A 21,228-nucleotide genomic window follows, 5' to 3' on the forward strand; every position below is an offset into this window, starting at 1 on the left:
TTGGATTCAGTACTACCAAGGAATCCACAGGTTTTGTTTGCTGAAGCAGAAGGCTGCAGAGCAGTCTCTGCACTTCTGGAGGAGAAAAGGCTGCCCTGTAGAGAGAAGTGTCAGCAGTAAAATGAACAGCTCTCATCCACCAGTGTGAGCAGGAGCAAGCTGAGGGATCTGGCTGAGCCCAGCCCTGGCGGCCGAGGGCAGATAATTCACTGCCACTGGAGGACTGGCAGGAGGCCACAACAGGAGCAGCAAAGCTGCAGGGAGAACTCTGCAGGCACCCAACAGTACCTCATGCCTACCTCAGCTGCCAAATTCCTTTATTTGCATTGCATCATCATCTTCCTCCATCACCAAATCCATCATTTCCAGTGTTAAGCTCTCAAACTACCATCTCTTTTACAAGAAATCATCAGGAATAGCCATTAAAGGGTTTCTGCAAATAATATAGTTTAATTGTAACTACAGTAAAGATTTCCTATATACATTATGTTCACTGCAGAGGGTATTAGAGATTTGCCATGCATGTTTTATTGCACATATAAATATTGTACAAAGGATCATGAAGATTCTCTTTTTAGCCATACAGATTAAGACTGCATAAAAAAAGCTGTATTACAAAATACTTAGAGCTACTTATTTACAGCCAACTTCAAACAAATACTGAAAGACACTATCAGGAGAAAATCAAAATTTTAATTATGAAAAAACAAGATTTGTCAAAATAATAATAATTACAAAGCTTCATGTTGCCATATATACATTGTAAAAAAATACTCAGGAAACCTGCATTTTATCCCTCAAGATGCAGAAATCAATATTCCTATTTTTATACTGGATCCTTGAATGCTTTTAAAATTTGATAAACTCTGACTTGAAAACTTATTTTCTTTACATTGTTCGTGCTTTTTGACAAAACAGCTATTTGTGCAGCTCTGTAAAATATTAAAATACATTTTCATTTAGTGTTAAAGTGCACAGTACATTTTATAGGAAACAATACGCTAGCTGCCGATCAAGTGACAATTTCAGGCAATGTTCCCTCTAGACAATAAATGTTTTTGCTTTGGTTGAAGTAACTGGATATTCCCTGCATACTGCTGTCTGCGAGCCCCCTTTCGCTGCCTCCAGCCCGCCAGCAGTGCGCGGTGTTGGTGTGCGGTGTGCGCTCAGACAGGTCCCAAGCACAGCAGAGCACGGGCCGGTTCCAAGGCAGTGAACGTGTGTGCCGCTGCCTCCAGAGGGGGCAGTGACAAGTATGCAGTGCTCCGCCCAAAAACCTTCATACAACAGTTCTCTCCACATTCTCCTGCTTAAATATTTAGTCCTCCCACCCCCTTGCCTCTTTATTTTTGCGACTCTACATTTCAAACTCCCTGCTTGTGTGTCCCCAGCCAGCTTTCCTTTTCACCACATGCAGCTGCCCCCTCCTGCTTGCCCAAATCCCATCACTGGCTTCTTGAGTGAATGAAAACGGGATGTTCCAGATAGCAGAGGGATCACTGTGCTGGAACTTTTGATGTCTTAATAATAAATGATGCTTTTAAAAATCTCTTTGAAAAATGTAAAGTGGTGATAAGGAGAAGAACGTTTATTTCCTATTGCTGACGTGGAAGTAGAGGTCTGATGCTGCGAATGTGCACTACAGAACATTGTGCTTAATTCTGTGGATACTTTTAAAGAGAAGCACTGTACCCAGGCAGGTCGGATCTGGAAGATCAGATCTTTGAGACTGCCTTTGGCAATTTCAATAATTTTACCTCCTCTTGAAGGAATTACTGAAGAAAACAAGTTAATTTTTTAGCTACCTGGTGAATCTTGTTAATATTCTTGTGCTATTTTTCACTATTTGTTCTGTAGTGCTGTAATCTTTAAAAGAAATCAAGTTACAGTGCAAAATTACGTTTCAAGACACATGATCCTAATGCACATAATTCATTTTGTTGTGGCAAAAGTTAAATGTCTTGTGCATAGTAAAATAAGCAATCAAAAATATTTGTTCACATTTATTTTTCAAGTTTACATATTTCCTTTTGTTTTTAAACATCTATATACAAATAAAATGGGTGTGCTCTCACTTTCAGCCAATTTAGTCTAGTGAGGGGAGAGGTGTTACTGGAATGTAGGAAACTCAATGGAATGCAGACAATTTTTAACCAATGTTCCACAGATTCAAGAAATAAAGAATGCCATTCCAGCTAGCTGTTCTTTTAATAGAAGCACCTATTTTGTTTGCTTTTTTTATCTTACATATTAGAAAATACAATTTACGGAGATCTAGAGCTACTGCACACCAAGTAGAATAAAAAATAACTAAGTATTTATATTAAAATAAAGTGTTTAACCACAAAAAAAGCAGTAATAAAATACAGTTTCCTAATTTACATTTTGCATCCAAAGGATGAATAACAACTCACTAATAAATAATATTTATATAAATATTTTAAGTCTGGATATTTTTAAAAGGCAATAGCCTGAAGCAACTGCAGAAAAACCTAAGGTGGTAGCAGTCTGACTAATTCTCCCTTCTCCCTCCCCCCAGGTGATTACAGTGATTCGTAGTTTGGTAATACAAAGGTATCTTGCTGCAAGACAGCTGTGTACTCCACACGGTTTTAAGTGGCAGAGAGGTGGTTGTTTTAGTAAGTACTGTACAAAGTGAGCTAGAAAAGCAGTGAAGCGCCAACTTCCCCTGGAAAATGTTTCTGTTCAGTCTCTGCTTTGTAGTTTGACACATATGTACAGTCTGAAACATGGGTTTAAAATCATAAGAATACTCTTGGAGTACTGGAGTTGTTTTCAATGCAGTTTGAAAAAATGGGCAGTTTTTTGATTCTTTCATGGCACAGTGTAGCTGGTAACAGCAGAGAGGGTAGTTTCATGTGAATAAAGCTTGTTTCACTGTGGTTACATCTAGCAATGCTTGAACTGTTATGCTCACTTTTACCAAGCCCTTTTCTTCTAGGATATGATGTGGTAGGCAGAGCTTCTCCTAGACAAAGACAAAAAAGGAGTAAAGATTAGAATATTCAATGCTCACTGCAGAACCTCACTTCACATGATCACATTTGGAACACAAAGCCCAGCAAGCAGGAATCGTTTCCTATTTTTAATTAAAAAGAACTTCCTGTGATTTTGACAGGAAGTCTCATATTTTGTTCCCGCTACACTTAAGAGTTAGTGAGAGATCTGTTAATTCTGGGCCCCAGAAACCAAGTTATCCTGTGGTCATTACAGCATGTAAACAGCTAAGATTGAGGCCAGCAAGCACACACCAAACTTTCACCTGCAAAACAGGATAACACAGCATTTGCCCTGCTATGACATATGTGTGAGATGGGGGATGGAAGGCTGACTGTTTAAAAAAAGGCAAACCAAAAAAATCCCATTCGCCCCCTGAGCTCCAGACAGGTCCCAGGATATGCACCTTGAAAACTACACTCTAGCACATACAGGGAAGTGTGTGCAATGTTGTGCATTCAATGAGCAAACTGTTTTGTTCTGAGTATTTGCACCTTATTTGAAACACCCAGGAATCCACTTTATCCACCATAAGGACATGGCAGTCATGGCCAGGACAGAACTCACTGGCTGTCCACAGAGGCTGTTACAGCAGAAGACAGTCAAGCAGTAAATACTCTATATCCTACAGGGAGAGCAAGACACCCACCCATGAATAATTAGAGAAAGCCTTAGAGGGGCAGCCTTGCATCATGACTGGCCCTCTCTTTAAAAAGTTTTTCTCAATATAACTGGGTATTCTTGTTAAGAAATCAATGAAATTATGAAATTGGGCAGCAGGTCTGTAATAAATAAATGGAAAAGCCAGACTATGTCACATAAACCATAATTACAACTGTGAGACTCACTGCCACAACATGGAAGCCAAAAGCGTAAGTGGGATGACAAAAATATACAGGTAAGAGAAAAATCCAAACAATGCTGTTAAACACAAACACATGGAAAACAGTGTCTGGCTCATGAAGTCCTTAAGCTGCACATCATTGCTTTAGGCATGAAAAAGGCACCATCTCTGGGATCTAACCCATTCCTTCCCTGTGCATCCATACATGACCATCAGCAGACTTGGAATACTGATTTTTTGGAAAGAGAGGGTGGTTTTGATATTCTCACTATTAATTATGTTAGTTATTGAATAAACTTTCAGCTTTTAAAACTACTGATGCATTTAATTAACAACCTGTCTTCTACTGAATATTCCTCTTGTGTCTGTAATGTTAATGTTTAGGATGCAAACTCCTAAACTGATACCGATTACCACTGGAGTAATTACATAAGAAGGTAGATACAGAGAGATATCAAATAAAAGGGGAAACCCCCCTCCCCCCCCTCAACATTCTACTACTTCAAAGGTGTGATTTCTACTAGACATTTTGCCAATCTACTGTCCTGGGAGCCAGTTCATCTAAAAATCCACAATGCTTGAAATTGTTTAAAAAAAATTAATTCTATTAATCTTATTTGAGAATACAAATCAGACCTGAAGTGAAATGTTACTTTTTCCACACTCTTCTACTTCTCTCCTACCTTGCACAGTAGGTTCTTGTTTCACAGATGTGGTGGCCCTTAGCATGGCAATATTTCATTATTCTTCCATGCTAGACAGAAGGTATTTAATAAGAAGGCCTGCTGAATCCAGAATCTGAAAACTGAGCGACTGGCATTACATGGGTATGGACTGAACTCAAAAACCCAGCCTTAAGAAAACCTACCTCACTAGATATTTATGTTTGAGAATATTCCACAATTTGCTATTGAAGTCAGATATACTTAAACCACCACAGGTCAAGGATGTTTACTTAAAAAAAAAGTAAATTCCAAACCCACTGTTTTTGTGGCACCTTGTAGCACTCACTGAGCTGTTCTGTCATGTTCTCTTGCTAGGATTTTTGCAGTTGTTTATAAGCACATTTGCACTAAAAGCATAAGGGAATGTGTGCCCCATTTCCTATAAAAACCCCATCCAATATGGTTTTTTTTCTGTTTTTAAAGGCAAGCGTTATCCAATTATTTTAAATACAGCATAGTAATTTAGTTTGTATGAAGCAATCTCTCTCCACGTGTTGTATTTACAAGATGCATACTCCAATCAGAAAAGCTGTTCTAGGAGGTCTGTAAAAAAATAGGACCATACAACTGTGTTGTAGGAGTGAAAAGTTTCCCACCACGTAACTTTTTTATGTATCATTCTATGTTAGTGCTCAAAACATACACACTTGGCAGCCTTCTCTTATGAGGCACGAGGAACTTGGCTAATACTTTATAATTCTGCAGCTAAACACATGGCTACAATAAACTTTCCAAACTTGACACTGAGACTGATGCCATCTCCTAAAAATGACAAACTTCTCCTAATGTGTCACAAGTCAGCTCTGGTATGTAAGCCCTAAACACTATCTTTAAAGCTTTGTAAATGGCTTTCATCAACCCTGTGTCACATACTTTTCAAAGCAGAGTTTTTGAGTCACATATTTACTTCTCAGACTAAGAAAAGGCAAATCTTGCCAAGGATGGAATCCAAAGCACAAACAACAGCCTTCCATAACAGCAGTAACATCCCAGGTGTCTCCACACTTAAGTTCAGCTGCTGTCTCTGCCTTTCCATGCCTTGCCTCATTCCCTCACCAGATACAACTGCTCTCTAGAAACCACCAACAGCAGGGCTGTGAAGCTGCACACCATGGACATTTCAAAGCTCTCCTTAAATCCTAGCTTTTTGAAAAAAAAAAATGCCTCACCAACCAAGAGGAGAACTTGCCCCTGACTCTGAGGAGACTCAGCTTCACTCGCTTCTCCCCGCATTTAATAAAATTTCTGTCCCAATTACAATAGTTTCAAATGCATAACACTTTTGTGTAGAATTGTGAATTCTCTCTAAAAACACCCCTGTTGAAACCATCACTGAACAAACCCCAAAAGAACAGATCGAAGAAATGAATACTAATTCTACAGACCAGACTAAAACAATTGTGGTGGGAAGGGCTGCCACTCCTCTCATAGCAGCACCAATCTCTCTATTCTGTATCCACTACAAAAATGAAGATCTAATATATTTTTACTGCCTTTTTCTCTCTAAGAACACAAAGGAACTTAAATTACTTGTTGCAAACAAACCACCTGCTACAGACACACAGCTATTTCGAATGGATAAAGATGTTTTCAAACTCAACATGAAGCAGAAGAACAAACTCCTCCTGAAGGAAAAAAAAAGTTAAGAAGTGCACAAAAAGGAGGCAGCAGCAGGCTGAATCACAAAGCAGCACAAGGAGACAGTACTACGTCTACCCACAAATGTACACGTGTGCATGTGCTTGCCAAAGCAAGTTTCTAATCCTGAAACAAAATGTCTGATTTAGGATAGAAGAAAGCCAAAAATACACAATGACACTAATCCCTCAAGAATACGTAACATATTTCACATACATATCTATTTTCTTTGACACCAGATGTCTTCAAAGTCAAAAGAACTGGTTTCAATTAGTTTATGGCAGGGCAAGCAGCTCAGCGATTTAGATACATTAAGTATTTATAAAAAAGACATTGCTGCTATAATATCAGATTGGTAATTGATAAAACGACCACATCATGATAAGAGCAGGGCCCAACTGTCTCTATTTGTTAGTAAAAATACAGAGAAATGGAATCCCACGATTCGGCAAGAGCCTTTCTCTTTCTTCCTTGTATTTGTAGAATACGAAATTTCAGATCTACGAGGAAAAATATTAATAAAAAAATGAATACTGGAATGTGCAATTCCTCAAAGCACAAATTAAAAACCTAGGTCCAGGTAATGCCCATCATTTCATGTTCAAAGCCAACTGTTTTGAAGTGGGAAGTCAATAAAAGAAACTTCAAGGCATTACACTTAAGCAAACTTACGTGCAATACACTCAGCCTTTACATTTTTTTAGGTCAAGGCCAGTTTTCTTTCTGAGGAGTTGGAAAAGAAAGCTACAGCAAATATTTACTTTTTCATATATATAAGGCAATTTAAAATAATGTCCTTTTATATATTTTTTTCCTTTTCCACTATTACTGTTGATGTTTATATATGCACAGAACTACCATTTCAAGAACAAGTGAAAAGAGATATAAAAAAGCACAGTAATTCAGGCTATACTGCAACTGCAAAATTATGTATTTGGAGTCATGGCCAAATGACTATGATTCTATATCTAGATAGGTGCATCTTCTGCACATTCAATAAATCAGAAATATTTGCAAAACTCTAATTGCTGATGATGGGCTTTGGATTCTTCAATACATTATGACCTTGAACCATAAAATTTAAAAGCAGACCACATATTTTATAAACTCCCTCACAATTTTTTTCTAACATGCTTAGAAAACAGTGATTTGAAACTTCAAGGAACAAAAATTTTAATAAAGACAAGACACACATGAAACAGTAAGAGAAAACAGACTCTAACAAGGGAAATACCAGTTATACCATAAACTCACATATTAAATTCTGAGAAAGTGATGAGTGTTTTGTATCATCAAAGCAGAATAGGTCATTACCTTACAGTATTTTTCTATTGCTCTTTCTGCATAATACAGCTTGTGTTCCAGAAATGAAGGAAATGGCAAAGGTTCACAAAACCAGCTGTACCATTTTTTCTCAGCCTGCACGTTTTTTGGTTTTCTTTTTTTTGCAACAGGAGAATTTTTTTTGTGAAGAACGATGACATGGCAATTCTTTGGTAACTTATTAATGTATACTGAGTAGAAAACTGTATTGAATATTTGCTTGGATCTAATTCAATCCCCATTCACATAAAGTTCAACTTCCAGAACACTTATCAGGAGCACAATGGGATCTATATACAGCTTTCAGCTATAAAACCTTGTTAATATGCAAGAGGCATTTGAAGGACTATGACACTGCATTACACTGCACTTGAAAATACTTCTTTTTTCTGGGTCAAGGAAAAAGAAACCTAAATCCTCACATCAAAATGCCACTTGTGATCCAGTGCAAACACAGTTTGCTTGCAAGAATATCCACTAAAGGCTGTATTTATTATTTTATTGCAGTATGGATGAGATGACCTCCACAGGACATAAAAATAATTAATATGATGGGCACAGTACAGATTGGAAACCAATTTATTAGGAAATCTCTGATGATCACTGCAATGGAAAAAATGAATGGGAAAAGAAACAGAGGAGCAAATATAATTAGTGTTATTAGTGAATATAGGAATGAACTACAATATGCCTTTTTTTTTTTAACTCAAGGTGATCAACTTAATTATGTGACTGGCTATAAGCAGTAAGTACCAATTATATCTAAGTGGATATCTCAATATTGACATCTCCTCAAAGGTGAGGAACCATCAAAGAGTTGAACTGTTTGGTTCACAAGTACTAAAGCCACGGAACAGCAGCACAGAAACAGGACTCTGAATTTAGCAAAGAACCTATTAGAGCAGATTAATGATGTTTTAGTTTCCAGCTACCCATATAGTGTAAGAATTACTGCCTTCAGAGATGGAAAGACAGATATTTTTCATATGTGCATTATGTCTGAAATATATTTTGAGAAACTTTATTATATTCAGACTTAGAAAATGTAAGGGTAATTTCACTATTTCTTTCCCTTTAAGATTTATAGATATTTGGAAGTGTAATTAATAACAACCTCCCCAAAATACCAAACTGGATAAGCCTCATGTATGGTAGCACAGCTGTGCTTGTCATGAACAAGTGTGTTTGGTGTTTTTCACCATCTGTTTCAAGACAGCTTCGCCATCTCTAACAACCAGAAACTGCACATAATGCTGCACTTTCAATACCAGGTATTGTCATAGCTGAGAACACACAGAAAATGCTCCCTAAGTAACTGAGTGATGACTCTGTTTGCATGGTAAGCATATACAAAGTTAGGACTTCAGAGAAGTTTGAGAGTTAAGTGTCACTGTGACTGGGGACGTTCACTTGGTCTACACTGGCACAACAGGAGTTCAGTTTCTAGCCCAGTGCCTACTCTGATAAAGCATTCAGAACCACCAAAGACATGAACTTCCATTTGCACACACTGACAATGCAAAACACACTGATTACTCCTCTTACCACGCTCCAAACTGGAGACAGTGGATAATCAGATGTGCTATTAGACAATGAGACAGATGTGTATTACAGGATGGTAGCAAAACCTTTCTCCACATGGTTTTCTAATTTGAAAAGAGGTACTCATACATGTAGTTCAGCACCACATAAGGAGGGCACAACACAAAGCTTCAACAGGAGACCTGTTCACCAATTACGGGAGCAATAGCAAAACCCCAGCCCTACAGAAGACATCACTTTTGCCTCAAATGCCAACACTGGATTACAGAGAAACATATTAACAGATTCTGAACTGATTCAAGCCATACATCACTCAGTTTCATCAGAAAAGCAAAATAACTAGAACAATACAACAAAAATCAAACCAAAGACCTGCTCAAAGTAGAAGCTTAAATGTCAAGCTGTGACTGAGTAAACAAGTGTCTGCTGTTGGAACTGCTGAAATTAGGCACACGGTTAGAAGACAGGCCTGTGCAGGATGAGGCCACAAGCCTACAGCTACACACCAAATAAAAAGCTTTGAAGCACTCACTGAACTCTTGCCCGGTCACAGATAACACTCTTTACAATAAAGCTGGTTATGTATGCACTGGAAGCTGCCAGACATCAAATCCTTTAAAATTTTTGATTTATCCATCATCTGAAATTAATTTTTACATTGTAAAATACGTATCTAGTGACACATTTACTGCTTTTTATCTACATCTGTCTATATTATGTATCTATCTACATATTTAAGCCACAGAAACTAGGAATAAAAGTGCATTTATAAGTTTTTTAATAAAATTTTACAAGTATTTGTGGAGTGCGGATATTTGTAGAGCAGCATTAAATAATAACTGTATGGCCAGAATAATCAGTAACATACAAATTCTTATCCTAGTTGTACTCTTAAAGTCTACAGCTAATTTTATTATATACTAGATAAGGAAAATGAATGTATATATTTCCAAGACACAAAACAGGTCTTTTGGTTAGCTAGTCTGAGACTGAGTTACAAATTTAGGCAACAGCACTTAGGCTAATATTGCAACACCAGTGTGGGCTTATACTCGAGGATTTGTATTTTCAATCAATTTTCATTTGTATATTTCATATACAAATGTCTGTAATGTCTATAATGAAAAAACTCGAAAATTATCTTAATTTAAGTTTTAGAGCAGATGAACAGAACACAGAACTGGAAGGGAAACAGAGGTCATCAGACCTGCAATCTAACCATAGGCAGAGTTCAAACATACCAAAATAGCTTCTGGCTAATGTATGTCTAAGCTGCTCTCTAAAACCTCCTAGGATGGAAAAGCTAAAGTCTTCCCAGAGGATCCATTTTCCTAGCTACATAGTCTTTGCTGCACTGGTTACAAAAACAAACAAACAAACAAACAAACAGTATCTGCATTTTCATAGGTGATGAAACAGAGAAGATAATGATGAGACTTGCTTGACGCCACACAAAAAAGGATGGCAGGTAAAGGAATCTAATAGCTTATTCCCAAACTGTCTCACTGTACTGCATGATCTTCATCTGGAAACATTCTAAAGTCCCTTGGATTCTATAGCTTGCTCATACCCACTGCTAATTTACAGCCAGCTTTGGGGTCTACTGTAGCAAGCGTTTAAAAGGAGTTCAACATTGTTCTGTGCAACAGAAGAAAAAGATTATTCTACCATAGGAAAACATGAGTACTCCAGTATGGAATTTAATCAGAACAGTAGAGATGAACAATAATCTTTAAAGTTACAGTGCTCTTGTTAATATATAAGAATTAAAAAATCACAGTAATTTGGAAGATAGCTCTCCAAGTGCTCTTAACACAGTATATGTAGAGATAATTGGCACCCACTCAGAAAATACTACTACCTGCTGCAAGTGCCACCTGAAGCTGCTTCAATATCTGCAGCATTCTTGGATTTTTACAAGAAAGAGGCTCAGTTCTATTTAGCTTGTGATATTCATCTAGCCTACACCCAAAAGTGGAACAAGAGGAGCTTCACTGCCTTAACACATTCAGCGAGTAGTCTAGGCAACATGAAAGGAAAAACTATAAATAAAGAGGTACATAAGTTCTTAAACTACAGCTGGAGGGAATAGAAGACATGGGACTTGCCTTCAAGATGCTACTCTTCTCTCCTATTTGAAGAGATTAATAAAGATATTATAAGGAAGGGAAGCAAGGGAAAGGGAGAAGCTTGTAAGGTAAAGGAAGGAAATTAAGTACCTGTAATTTGTCAGAGACAAAGCGGAAAGTTTGTGCGCACATGCGAACAGGTTATGCTGTTAGCAAATTCCAGTGATAAGTTATATACATCAAGACTATAAAAAGTATATGGAAAAGACAAAAGCCTAATAGATCCCAGGAGCGAAAAGTAGAAGTTGATTGTGGGGGTTTCTCCCCGAGGGCGAGCAGAGTGTCAACAGTCTTTCGAATGTGACGAATATCCGACTGCAGGATGTCATACGGAGAGCAGAGGTCAGCCTATCCCGAAGGGCAGCCATTAGAACAGAAAAAGAGTGCAAAAAATTAAAAATACAAAAATAGAACGATATTGATAAATAAATTATTACAATTATTCTAGCATAAACATGTAGGAGTAGTTTCTTCCTAGTATTGCCTTAGTCACTAGACATCCCAGCTTTCTTTTAGCTCCTCTAAATACTGAAGCTATCATACAACATCAGAATGTTAAGGAAGAAGAGCTCAAGGCCTTCTGATCCTTCCGAAATTATGTCCAAGTTCACAAGGGTGAGGAAGCTCGTGTGATCCGCTCATTCCAATGAGGTCTGCACACCTTTGTCCATATGGACCTTATTCAAATGCTTAAATGGAACCAGCTGAAAAAGCTAACTTATAAAATAGCAAACAGTGTGTTAGAAAGCTGTTAAAAGCACAAGCAGCAGTAATATGAAGTCTCAAGAAAAAGCACTTACAGAAATCATTAGAAGTATGCAAATTTCTCTAATACAATAATCTAAAACTTGGTATTCAAGTATCACCTCAAATGATACCCTGGGATAGAAACTTAAGTCATTGTAGTACTAAGTATACCTTATTTTAATAAAGTTTCTAAACTGAAGAACTGGGCACTAAATTTCTTATGTAGCATATTTAAAATTATGTATTTTTAAAATTATATTAGCAGATTAGATTCCCATAGCTTTTTTGGAAAGTATCAAGGACTTGATGTAGGAACTTACTCTAGACTAGCTATACAATATGAAGTGTAATATGCAATAGTATCAGTAAGTTCCCACAATATTTAACATTTAAATCAAACCAAGCAACACTAGTACTTCTGAAATGCAATTTAAGATACACCATTTTCTATTGTAAATAAGGCCTTACTGAGATAATTAATACTTACTGAACAAAATTACATGCACTGAGAGTTTGTGTGAACACTGTTCATGTGGAAGTTTTTCAGCCTCACTTCCTTAATGAACTGACAGTACACCAAATAAACCAAGACATGGAAGTTCAATGTCTGTTTCCTATTAGCGAAAAGTTTGCAAGATCCAGTTTGAAATAAATTAGACTTTAAAATATTTAAAATGTCTTTCTATCCTGAAAAGTGGCTAGTGAAACTGAAGTCAAAACTGTCATTCATACACAAATAAAATAGTGACACTTTTTTTTTTTTTTTTTTTGCTTACCATGACTGGTTTTAGCTTTACCAGGAGTCAAAAGCTGCAAAATTTTGATACAGATACAGAGCAGGGAACCAACCTGCCTAGCAACAGCAATTTTTTTGCAGACATTTTTCAGATTTTTTCAACTCAAAACTCTAATGTGATAATAAACTTCAATGCAATTCTGTTATTTTAGAGAGTATGAAATCTCACAGGCAGCACAAAACATGCTAATCTTGTTTAAAAATGGGATAGAACTAGTACTGTGATTGACAATACCTACATCCACAAGTTGCTTACTACAGAAACAAATTTTAGTGCAAACTATTTGTGACTACCAAATACATCATATACTGCATTTATACAAAAGACACCAATAAACCCAGTAAATACGGGAATAATTTTGGAACAACATTTAAGGCTCAATTCCTACTTGTTGCAAACACATTTAAAAAGTAAATAGCTAAGATACATTCAACTTATATTTTAAAAAGAAAATGCCAGAACTTTATAACAAGGATTTTTCAAATTTTTTTGTCCAAAAAACCCGCAAAACAATGCCAATAGTCCCTACTGCAGTCAAATGGAGAAGGGAGTCATTTCAGAGTTTAGAGACTGAGAACTGGTAGTAAATTGACTTGTTACAGATACTGATGAAGTTGTTAACCCAAGATCAACATCCTAAGCAGCATAAGAAGCCAAAGCGTACAAAACCAGCCAACACATGCAGAAGAAACTTTCTACAGAAACTGCCATGATGTGTTTTAGTTGAATCCAGTGAAACTTGAGGAAGTCTTAGGAATGTCTATTTTTGTGTGTTCTCTGACAATGGATAATCTGGTATTATATTCACACCTTATAATGTAAAATATTTATATTTTATGTATTTTAGATTTCTCTAATGTAACTATAGATGAAAAAAATACAGCTTTTCTGTAATGGTAGGAGTATTTCCACTTATTGCACTGATATTGTGCAATAAAAATACAAAACTAAAACATGACATCATGAAATTGTGAAAAAGCACATGACCTCCACACAAAGTCTCAAAGACAATCACCCTTCCACCCATATATGACAAACACTGCCCCTCTCATTTAGGGGACTGAAATTATTGCTAGTAAGAACTACAAAGATACATCTATTTAATTATTACATTTATGGACTGATACTTTATGTCTATGAAGCTGTATGATTAAATCATACAGCTGTCAATCATGCACACAGGATAAACAGAGACAGAAATGAGACAGCAAAAGCATAGCCAGCTGTTTGTGTGCACAAACCACCCACATTCTGCATGCCCCTGCAGTGACTGAAAACAGCATTTCAGAACTGACCTCCTCGGAGTTACACTCTGGTAACAAAAGTCAAGAGTAAATTTCCAGAAGTGCACTAAAGAAAGAAATCTGTAGTGCATATGCACCATACCCAAACACAAATAGAAAGAACCACAGAACTCTGCTTTCAGAAGTGTAATTGAGAGCGTATTAAACCACTTAACTCCATACTGTAGGCCAAACAGTGTCCATCACTGAGTCTGGAGGGAAAGATGGAGAAAGGAGTCCTACCTGATAAAACTTACTGCAACTTCATGGATGTCTCATGATGAAACTATGGAGAAGTAGCTGATTATGTCAAGTGATTAGAAAACAAGCATAAGTGAAAATGATAATATGCCTTGTATTAAACTGAAAAACATGATTACCAGTTGAACAACTAACACGTGGCTAGAAGGTAAAAAACTTCAGAGTCACTGCCTGGCTGCCTTCTTTACTTTGTTTTGCTACTTTTAGAATACAAAAGCTTTCTGTTTTGTTTTTTTTTATTATTGTTTTACATAATTTGCTACGCTAACTCAAGTCACACTGATTTTTAGAATAATTCTGTCTGACATTGCCACACAGTGGATCTCATTATCAGAGGAGAGGTTGAAACATGGAATTAGGTCCCATTTGCAGGACTCGAAAGTCACTCAGAAGGGGCACAGCTAAATCTTTTGTAGTCTGCATCTTCGTACAATGACTTCAAATCCACAAAGCCATTCTTTATCATCATCCTCTTTTCTGCTCAATATGTTCACACAATATAAATGACTGAAAATTTAAGAGACATGGCAGAAGCCTCTCATTGCTACCCAAGATATTATTTGTCCCACTAAATTAGGCTGCATCACTGCTGATGTGCTGGAACACAGACACTTGGTAAATCTGCTGGGACATTTGGCTGTAAAAGATTTCATTTTATCACTAAATCACAAATTACCATTCTAGTACTAATCATGATAATTTCAGCCTTTTTTTTTAAAGGTATGAAGATCGACACAATATGCTATCTGGGGCAAGACTTTCTTCCCTTTTTAAAAAGATAAATTGTATTTCTCTGACCTGATCCCATAAAGGGTCAAAATATGCTCAAGTGCTGAAACTGTTAAGATATTACATTAGTCTAAGCTGCATACCATAAAACTTCATTCCTGTCTTTGTAAAAAGCTAATTTCACAGACAATAAAAATATTTAATTTTCTTTTTCAAAAAATGCTTAGAAGATCCTACTTCTGATACCCCTTATTTGTTCATAACTGAGAACCAGAAAAAATCCAGACCAAAACTTGTAACTTTTGTCTTTCAAACATATTGAATGTACAGCTTTGTCTGGTCTAAATCTTACTTATAGTAAAGTATCATTCAACCCACCACAAATCAATTATTTTTAGCTTTTGAAAGGAGTATTGGTTAACACTGCTGAAATTGCATATAATATGGTTTACCAGGAATAACAGCTACCAAGACTAAAAGTTCAAGTTTAATTAAGTTATTAATTTGCAGGTTAAAATAGGAAAGTCTATGTCCTTGCTCCAAGTATGAATACTGATTTGGCAATGATAAGTTGAAGAAATCTGCATGAATATTTTTCCCTTTATTTGCATATACTGTTACTGGTTTTATGAAAGAGCAGTTGTAAACAGAATACTTCCATAACTTCACATACAAGGTAATGTGCTGATAATTCACTCTTCTGACAATTTTTAGTATCTCTGGGATGAGATGTCACTAGGAAGAGTAAAACTACAATAAAACATTTGACACTTTGGGGGCCACACTTCCACACAAAAGAGAAGTAAAAATTCCAGCTTTATTTTTCAAACCCACAAAGTATGAGAGGGTGGGTTCAGCATGGATGAGCTGAGTAAGCAGTGAGGGTGGTACTGCTTCACAGTAACAGGGTTCATGTGACATTAACAAGGTAAGTCCAGTGAATGGCACCATCTAAGTACTGCATGTCACTAAAAAAATGCAGCAGGAGCTCAGCCCTGCCTGCCACACATGTACTGCCACCTGCTTATTTCAATCTGTATCAGCCAAAAAGTAGGAATGTTTGTCAGTGTTGCTACTATAGAGGAAATCAGGTAATGTGATGGGGTTTAGTTAACCATGTAAAATAAAAGTATTCTTTAGCAATTTTCTAAGAGACAAAGATTGCACGTTTTTGTTATACAACTCCTGAGGGGCACAGCAGACATTTTCTGAATCTTTATACTTTCAGATACTTACCCTTTCTCACATCAAACAAAAATGTTGTTTTGTCTCAAGAAGTGATCTAAGAGGTTCTCTAATAAGGTGCTATAGCAAAGCCTAGTGGCAAAACTGGACACAACTTGATTGTCCTACAGTTCTCACACTTCTGACAGTCTGGTGCAGCCAGAGCATTTCTATTTAGTTTCTTATTAAGGGTCAGCCTTCAAACCTCCCTTTTGCACGTGAGCCAGCATATTCCTTCTGCATGCAATCAGCAGCATCATGTGGCTGTTAACAAAAATTGATTTCAACGCATCCCCCACTGTATTGGAATTCTCACCTGGCAGGTAATGGCTTTCAGAGTCATCTACGCACCAGTCATTAAACATACCATGAAGAGACAGCGATGTTCCTGAATTTTGTATTTGCAATTCTTTGGTCAAGATGCCAACTCCTGATACTCAGTGTGACACACTGACATAGCAGCTACATTGTTCTACATTTGTATGAAATTTCCCAGGATCATTCTGGGAAGGTAATTTGGATCCAAGAACTGAAGGCTGAAAACCACAGAAATAAGAGACCATGCATATCAGCACAACACAGCAACTACTCAGCTATTTTCTTATTTTCATTTTACATGTTTAAACAGGAAATTATTCCAAACCTGTGGAGCTTGAGAAACAGGACATACTCTATTCCTTAAATAACTGAAAACAAACCAAATTATGACAATTTTAAATCCTTTTCAAATCCATGCAGCAGAATTTCAAGTCAATTCTTAGGACCTAGACATGGGCATAAGTACCACAGAAAAGCCCAATACCTACAAATGTAAGAAACCGAAAGTAGAACCCATCACTTTCCCACATGAGGTGCTTGTTTTAAAAAAGAAGTCATTCACTGCACTCCTTTTCCTGGTTTCTGCAGAGATAGTCAGGCACTGCACAACTCAATCTGAAGCAGCATGAGCACGCCATCTGTAGTTCATTAAAAACTTTGACAGCTGACTGTCATACTCGCTATTACACAACTTTGCGTTCCTAATCCATGTCCCTGCAACACACAGGGACAAAAAGCAAAGTTCTAGCATCTACCAGCTAGTTCCACAACATCATGTGTTTTCACAAAATACAGCAAATATACATTTGCAAATTACCGACAGCTAATCAAACAGAATATATTCAGAGTACTTAAAACCTACTGTAAGTTTACAATTGCAAGCAATTCATTTAATGTTTAAGTGAATGAGCTTTTCCCTTCAAGAGAAGTTAATGCTTGTTTAGATACATAAAGATGGTTAGTTTACAAATCAGACAGGTAAGATGTGCCTTTTTGCCCAAGCCTCCATGACACTCTTCAACAAATAAACTTTAATAGAATTTTTTAAAATCCTGACGAATTCAAAAGTATTTTTGATGGAAGGATTAAAAAGGAGGGGCAATAAATATATATAAATGGAAATGCCTTTTCACAAAATACCACAAAGATATTTCTCCAGAGAGCTTACTTATAGAAATCCAAAATCAAAAAGGGAAAGATTTCTGAAAGGTCTCATAACAGCAATGAAAACAGATCTTAGCCTTTTTTTTTCCCAAAAGGCTACAGCCAGGAAAATCTGACCTTTTATTCACTGATAATTTATGATGCATCAGAAGAATTTTGGGACAGCTTAATACTCCATGTCTAGAAGTTCACAACAATGAGATTTTCATCTTCTCTGAAGTGAAATTTTACCTTTAACATGAAATCATTCTAACATAATAAATTACATAACTACAAGAACTAAATGAACCATTACAACTTAAGAGACCCAGCCAAGATTCATTGAAACTGTAAGAAAGTCTCCCCCTCAAAATTCCTACAAATAGCAAAAATGATCTGTCACTTTTGCTGTTCTCCAAATCAAGTGCTAAAATATAGATAAAACAGAGAATTGAAACTAGAATTCTTTCCCAATGTGAAATCTTGCATTACCATCTGCTCCCCAAGGGGATGGTGGTGGAAATCACATAAAATGTCTTTTCATTTCAGCATTCTTGAAACAGACTAAAAAGAACTCAGCCTTCATTATACTGTCATATGTAGGCACCAGTGAAAATACATAATGCAATCTTCTTGTGTTCAGTTTAAACTGACCTTATATAACACTTTACCTTCTTTTGAGGGTCATATATTTGAAATTTAACTTTTTCTTAATAGGTTCTTCAAAACCACAAGGGAGTCTTTGAAATAATCCCAGTGCAACTCCAGTATTCATTACATTAGTTATGAAGATGAGAATAAATTACATGATGAGTGATACCATTCTTGAATGAAAATCACAGAACACCAAGCACTGCAATGTCCCTGTTTTCAGCTACTGGAACACTTATAACCACCTTATAGAATCTTACACATACATGCTTTCCATACTCAACATACAAATTTTCTTCAAATCACTGCAGAAATGTTTCAATACAAGAGATGAGTCTGTTATTAGTCACCAATGCGCAGAGAACTTAACATTGGAAAATAAGGAAATATTGCAAAAAAAGAAAAAAATAAAAATAATGAAATTCATATTCTAAAAGCATGAGGTAAAAATGCAGTTATGTTGTGCAATGAAAAGAATTAGCAGCTTTTGGCTACTTACATAATATATTATCATAATTCCTTATTTATTTTCCATGGCAAAGAAAGGTATTAGAGATAACAGTGAATTACTCCTTTGAGACAACACTTGCAATTTTTAAGTGCTATGAAATAAGCCATTTAAATGCATTAAAGTAGTATTGAACCACATTATTTAGCTCAATTTTTAAATTCTGTGTCTTTATTGCTAAAAACCTGTAGTTCAAAACATTATCCTTCAGCTTTCAGGTTATTAATGTGCTTTTCATTTTTGAACATCTAGAAATGACAGACTTAATTAAATTACCTCTGGTATCCCCAGTTTTCTACATGCATCCAAAAAGTTTTCCACGTTTCTCCTGCATTTGGCCATGCTAAGTTTAGGCTGTAGAACAGAAAAAAAAATCGTCTATGGCAAAAGAAGTCACAAAGAACAGACTTAATTGTAATTAACAGGCTCACTCCTTCAAAACTTTTTATGTCCTCACAAATTTATAGTATTATATTAATATTAATGTCTCTGAAGATGTTCTATTATTTTAGCATCTCAAACACTGCTATAATTTGTCTCACTCGGGACTATTCACCAAATACTTACAGTAGTATCATGCTACTGAAAAGAAAAACCAAATCCCAAACTCCTCACTATTTTAGCTTTTCAATATCAGATGTGAAACAACATTAATTCCTGAATATCCACTTAAAACAAGAATTCGCTGTAGTAGAAAGGAATTCAAAGAACTAATTTTCCTGGCTAAAATAATTTGAAGGTTGCTTCAAGAAAGAGAACATCAATATAAAGTTGAAACAAAATAAAAAAATATATAAGATATGTGTATTTTGTTACAGAAAATACCATAAGATACTTATTTTAAAAAATCAGCATGAGGAGTTTTTACTCCAGAAATCCAAGTTTGCATATTTTGGCAATGTCATATTTTTACCAAAGACAAATTATTTCAAGTCAAGGAACAGCAAAAGAAATTCCACCAGAATATCTGCGAAAACATCTTTTTCTTAAATCTGTCTTCTTGGAAATTCTTACAGATTGCCTCCAAAATCCTCATGGTATTCTCAGAACTGAGTGTCAGGGTGTACATGGCAAATTTTTACCAAAATGTATGTTAAAAAGAAAAAAGGCCAATAGTCTGAAAACACAAAAGCTCTTCAGAATCACACTGTTACCAGAAATCTGCAACAATGATCTATTCAAGAAATAGACATAAACAAACAGAGAAAACACAATAGTGTTTCCTTAAGCTTCAAACAGTGCACATAGAGTTTATGTCCTGACATCTTCAGGTCCTTAGATTTAGGCAAGCCAATATTAAATAACTACAATCCAAGTTTCTGTTCTGTCTGCAGGTAAAAGGAATCACCTCAACATTTCACTCAATAGGAGAAATATGCTAATAAGTGTCTGAAGTGCTTTAGTAACATGACATCTGCTAAGCTACCCACTGCTGAGGCCAACTGCACATTTTTTCAATCAACAAAGGGGAGATAGTTTTCTTTTTTAAGGGTGTACTAGAATAAAAACTTGTAATCAAAGCATTACATACTGTTCTGAACAGAAATGTCATTATGAAAATACCTGATCCTGTTGCTAGATCAGGGATAAGGCAGGATAGAAAAGTTAATGAATATTTAAATTTGCAATCATATAAATGTTGCCCCTTAACAGCAAAGATCATTCATTGAACAGTAACATGGCTTATGTCCTCAAATATCATTCAGGAATGAAACAGTAATCAGTAAAACGTTCCAGTGCAGCAAGAAACGTGCAGTGACATGGATTAGCAACTTACTACTGCTGGTGAGGGGACGTGAATACTCCCGACAGACCGAGGGCGAACGTGATTCACCAAATGGCACAGAACGACACCGTCCATCAGAGCCGAGCCCAGGTCTTCAGGCAAACAAATCTTCAGTCTTGTTTCTATGTTCTGCAAAGGAAGAATGCAGGCACACTTTGATATAGGAATGGATGAATGGGGCAAAAAGGGAATAAACACCCTCATCTCCTATACTGTAGGCACATATCCTGTTTTGTAGTTTTTGTTACAAAAAACCACAAATCCTTTATATAACTAATTTTTTAGAAACTAAACCACAATCTCCTTCATGCTGGTCACTGAACTACATAAACTTCCTTAAAAGAACTCAGTGCTGCAATGCTGCTGCCACAATATGCACCTGTTTTTGAGAGGTATAAAAACACATCTGCATGCAATTAGACATGTGACTGAACTGCATGTGGCTCCTTCCTTCCACCATTCCACCAAGTCTTCCACTTATTCATCTTACATTTTCTTTACCAGCAGCACACTGAAACAACTACATTGTGTTAATGACTGTACAAGCACAGAATAAAAGGCA

General features: G+C 36.3%; 1 protein-coding gene across 1 annotated transcript in view; it reads right to left on the reverse strand.

Annotated features, from left to right (window-relative positions):
- Positions 1 to 422: 422 nt before the first annotated feature.
- Positions 423 to 21,228, reverse strand: part of LRCH1 (leucine rich repeats and calponin homology domain containing 1) — a 114,076-nt gene continuing 93,270 nt past the window's right edge. The window contains exons 17-19 of the mRNA XM_063392115.1: positions 20,658 to 20,795; positions 19,157 to 19,234; positions 423 to 2,989 (exon numbers count right to left, since the gene is read on the reverse strand). Of these exons, the coding sequence (XP_063248185.1) occupies positions 2,876 to 2,989; positions 19,157 to 19,234; positions 20,658 to 20,795 (330 nt within the window). The 3' untranslated portion in view covers positions 423 to 2,875. The remainder of the gene's footprint in view (positions 2,990 to 19,156; positions 19,235 to 20,657; positions 20,796 to 21,228) is intronic.

Source organism: Prinia subflava, chromosome 3 (assembly GCF_021018805.1).
Source record: "Prinia subflava isolate CZ2003 ecotype Zambia chromosome 3, Cam_Psub_1.2, whole genome shotgun sequence".
NCBI classification, from domain to species: Eukaryota; Metazoa; Chordata; class Aves; order Passeriformes; family Cisticolidae; genus Prinia; species Prinia subflava.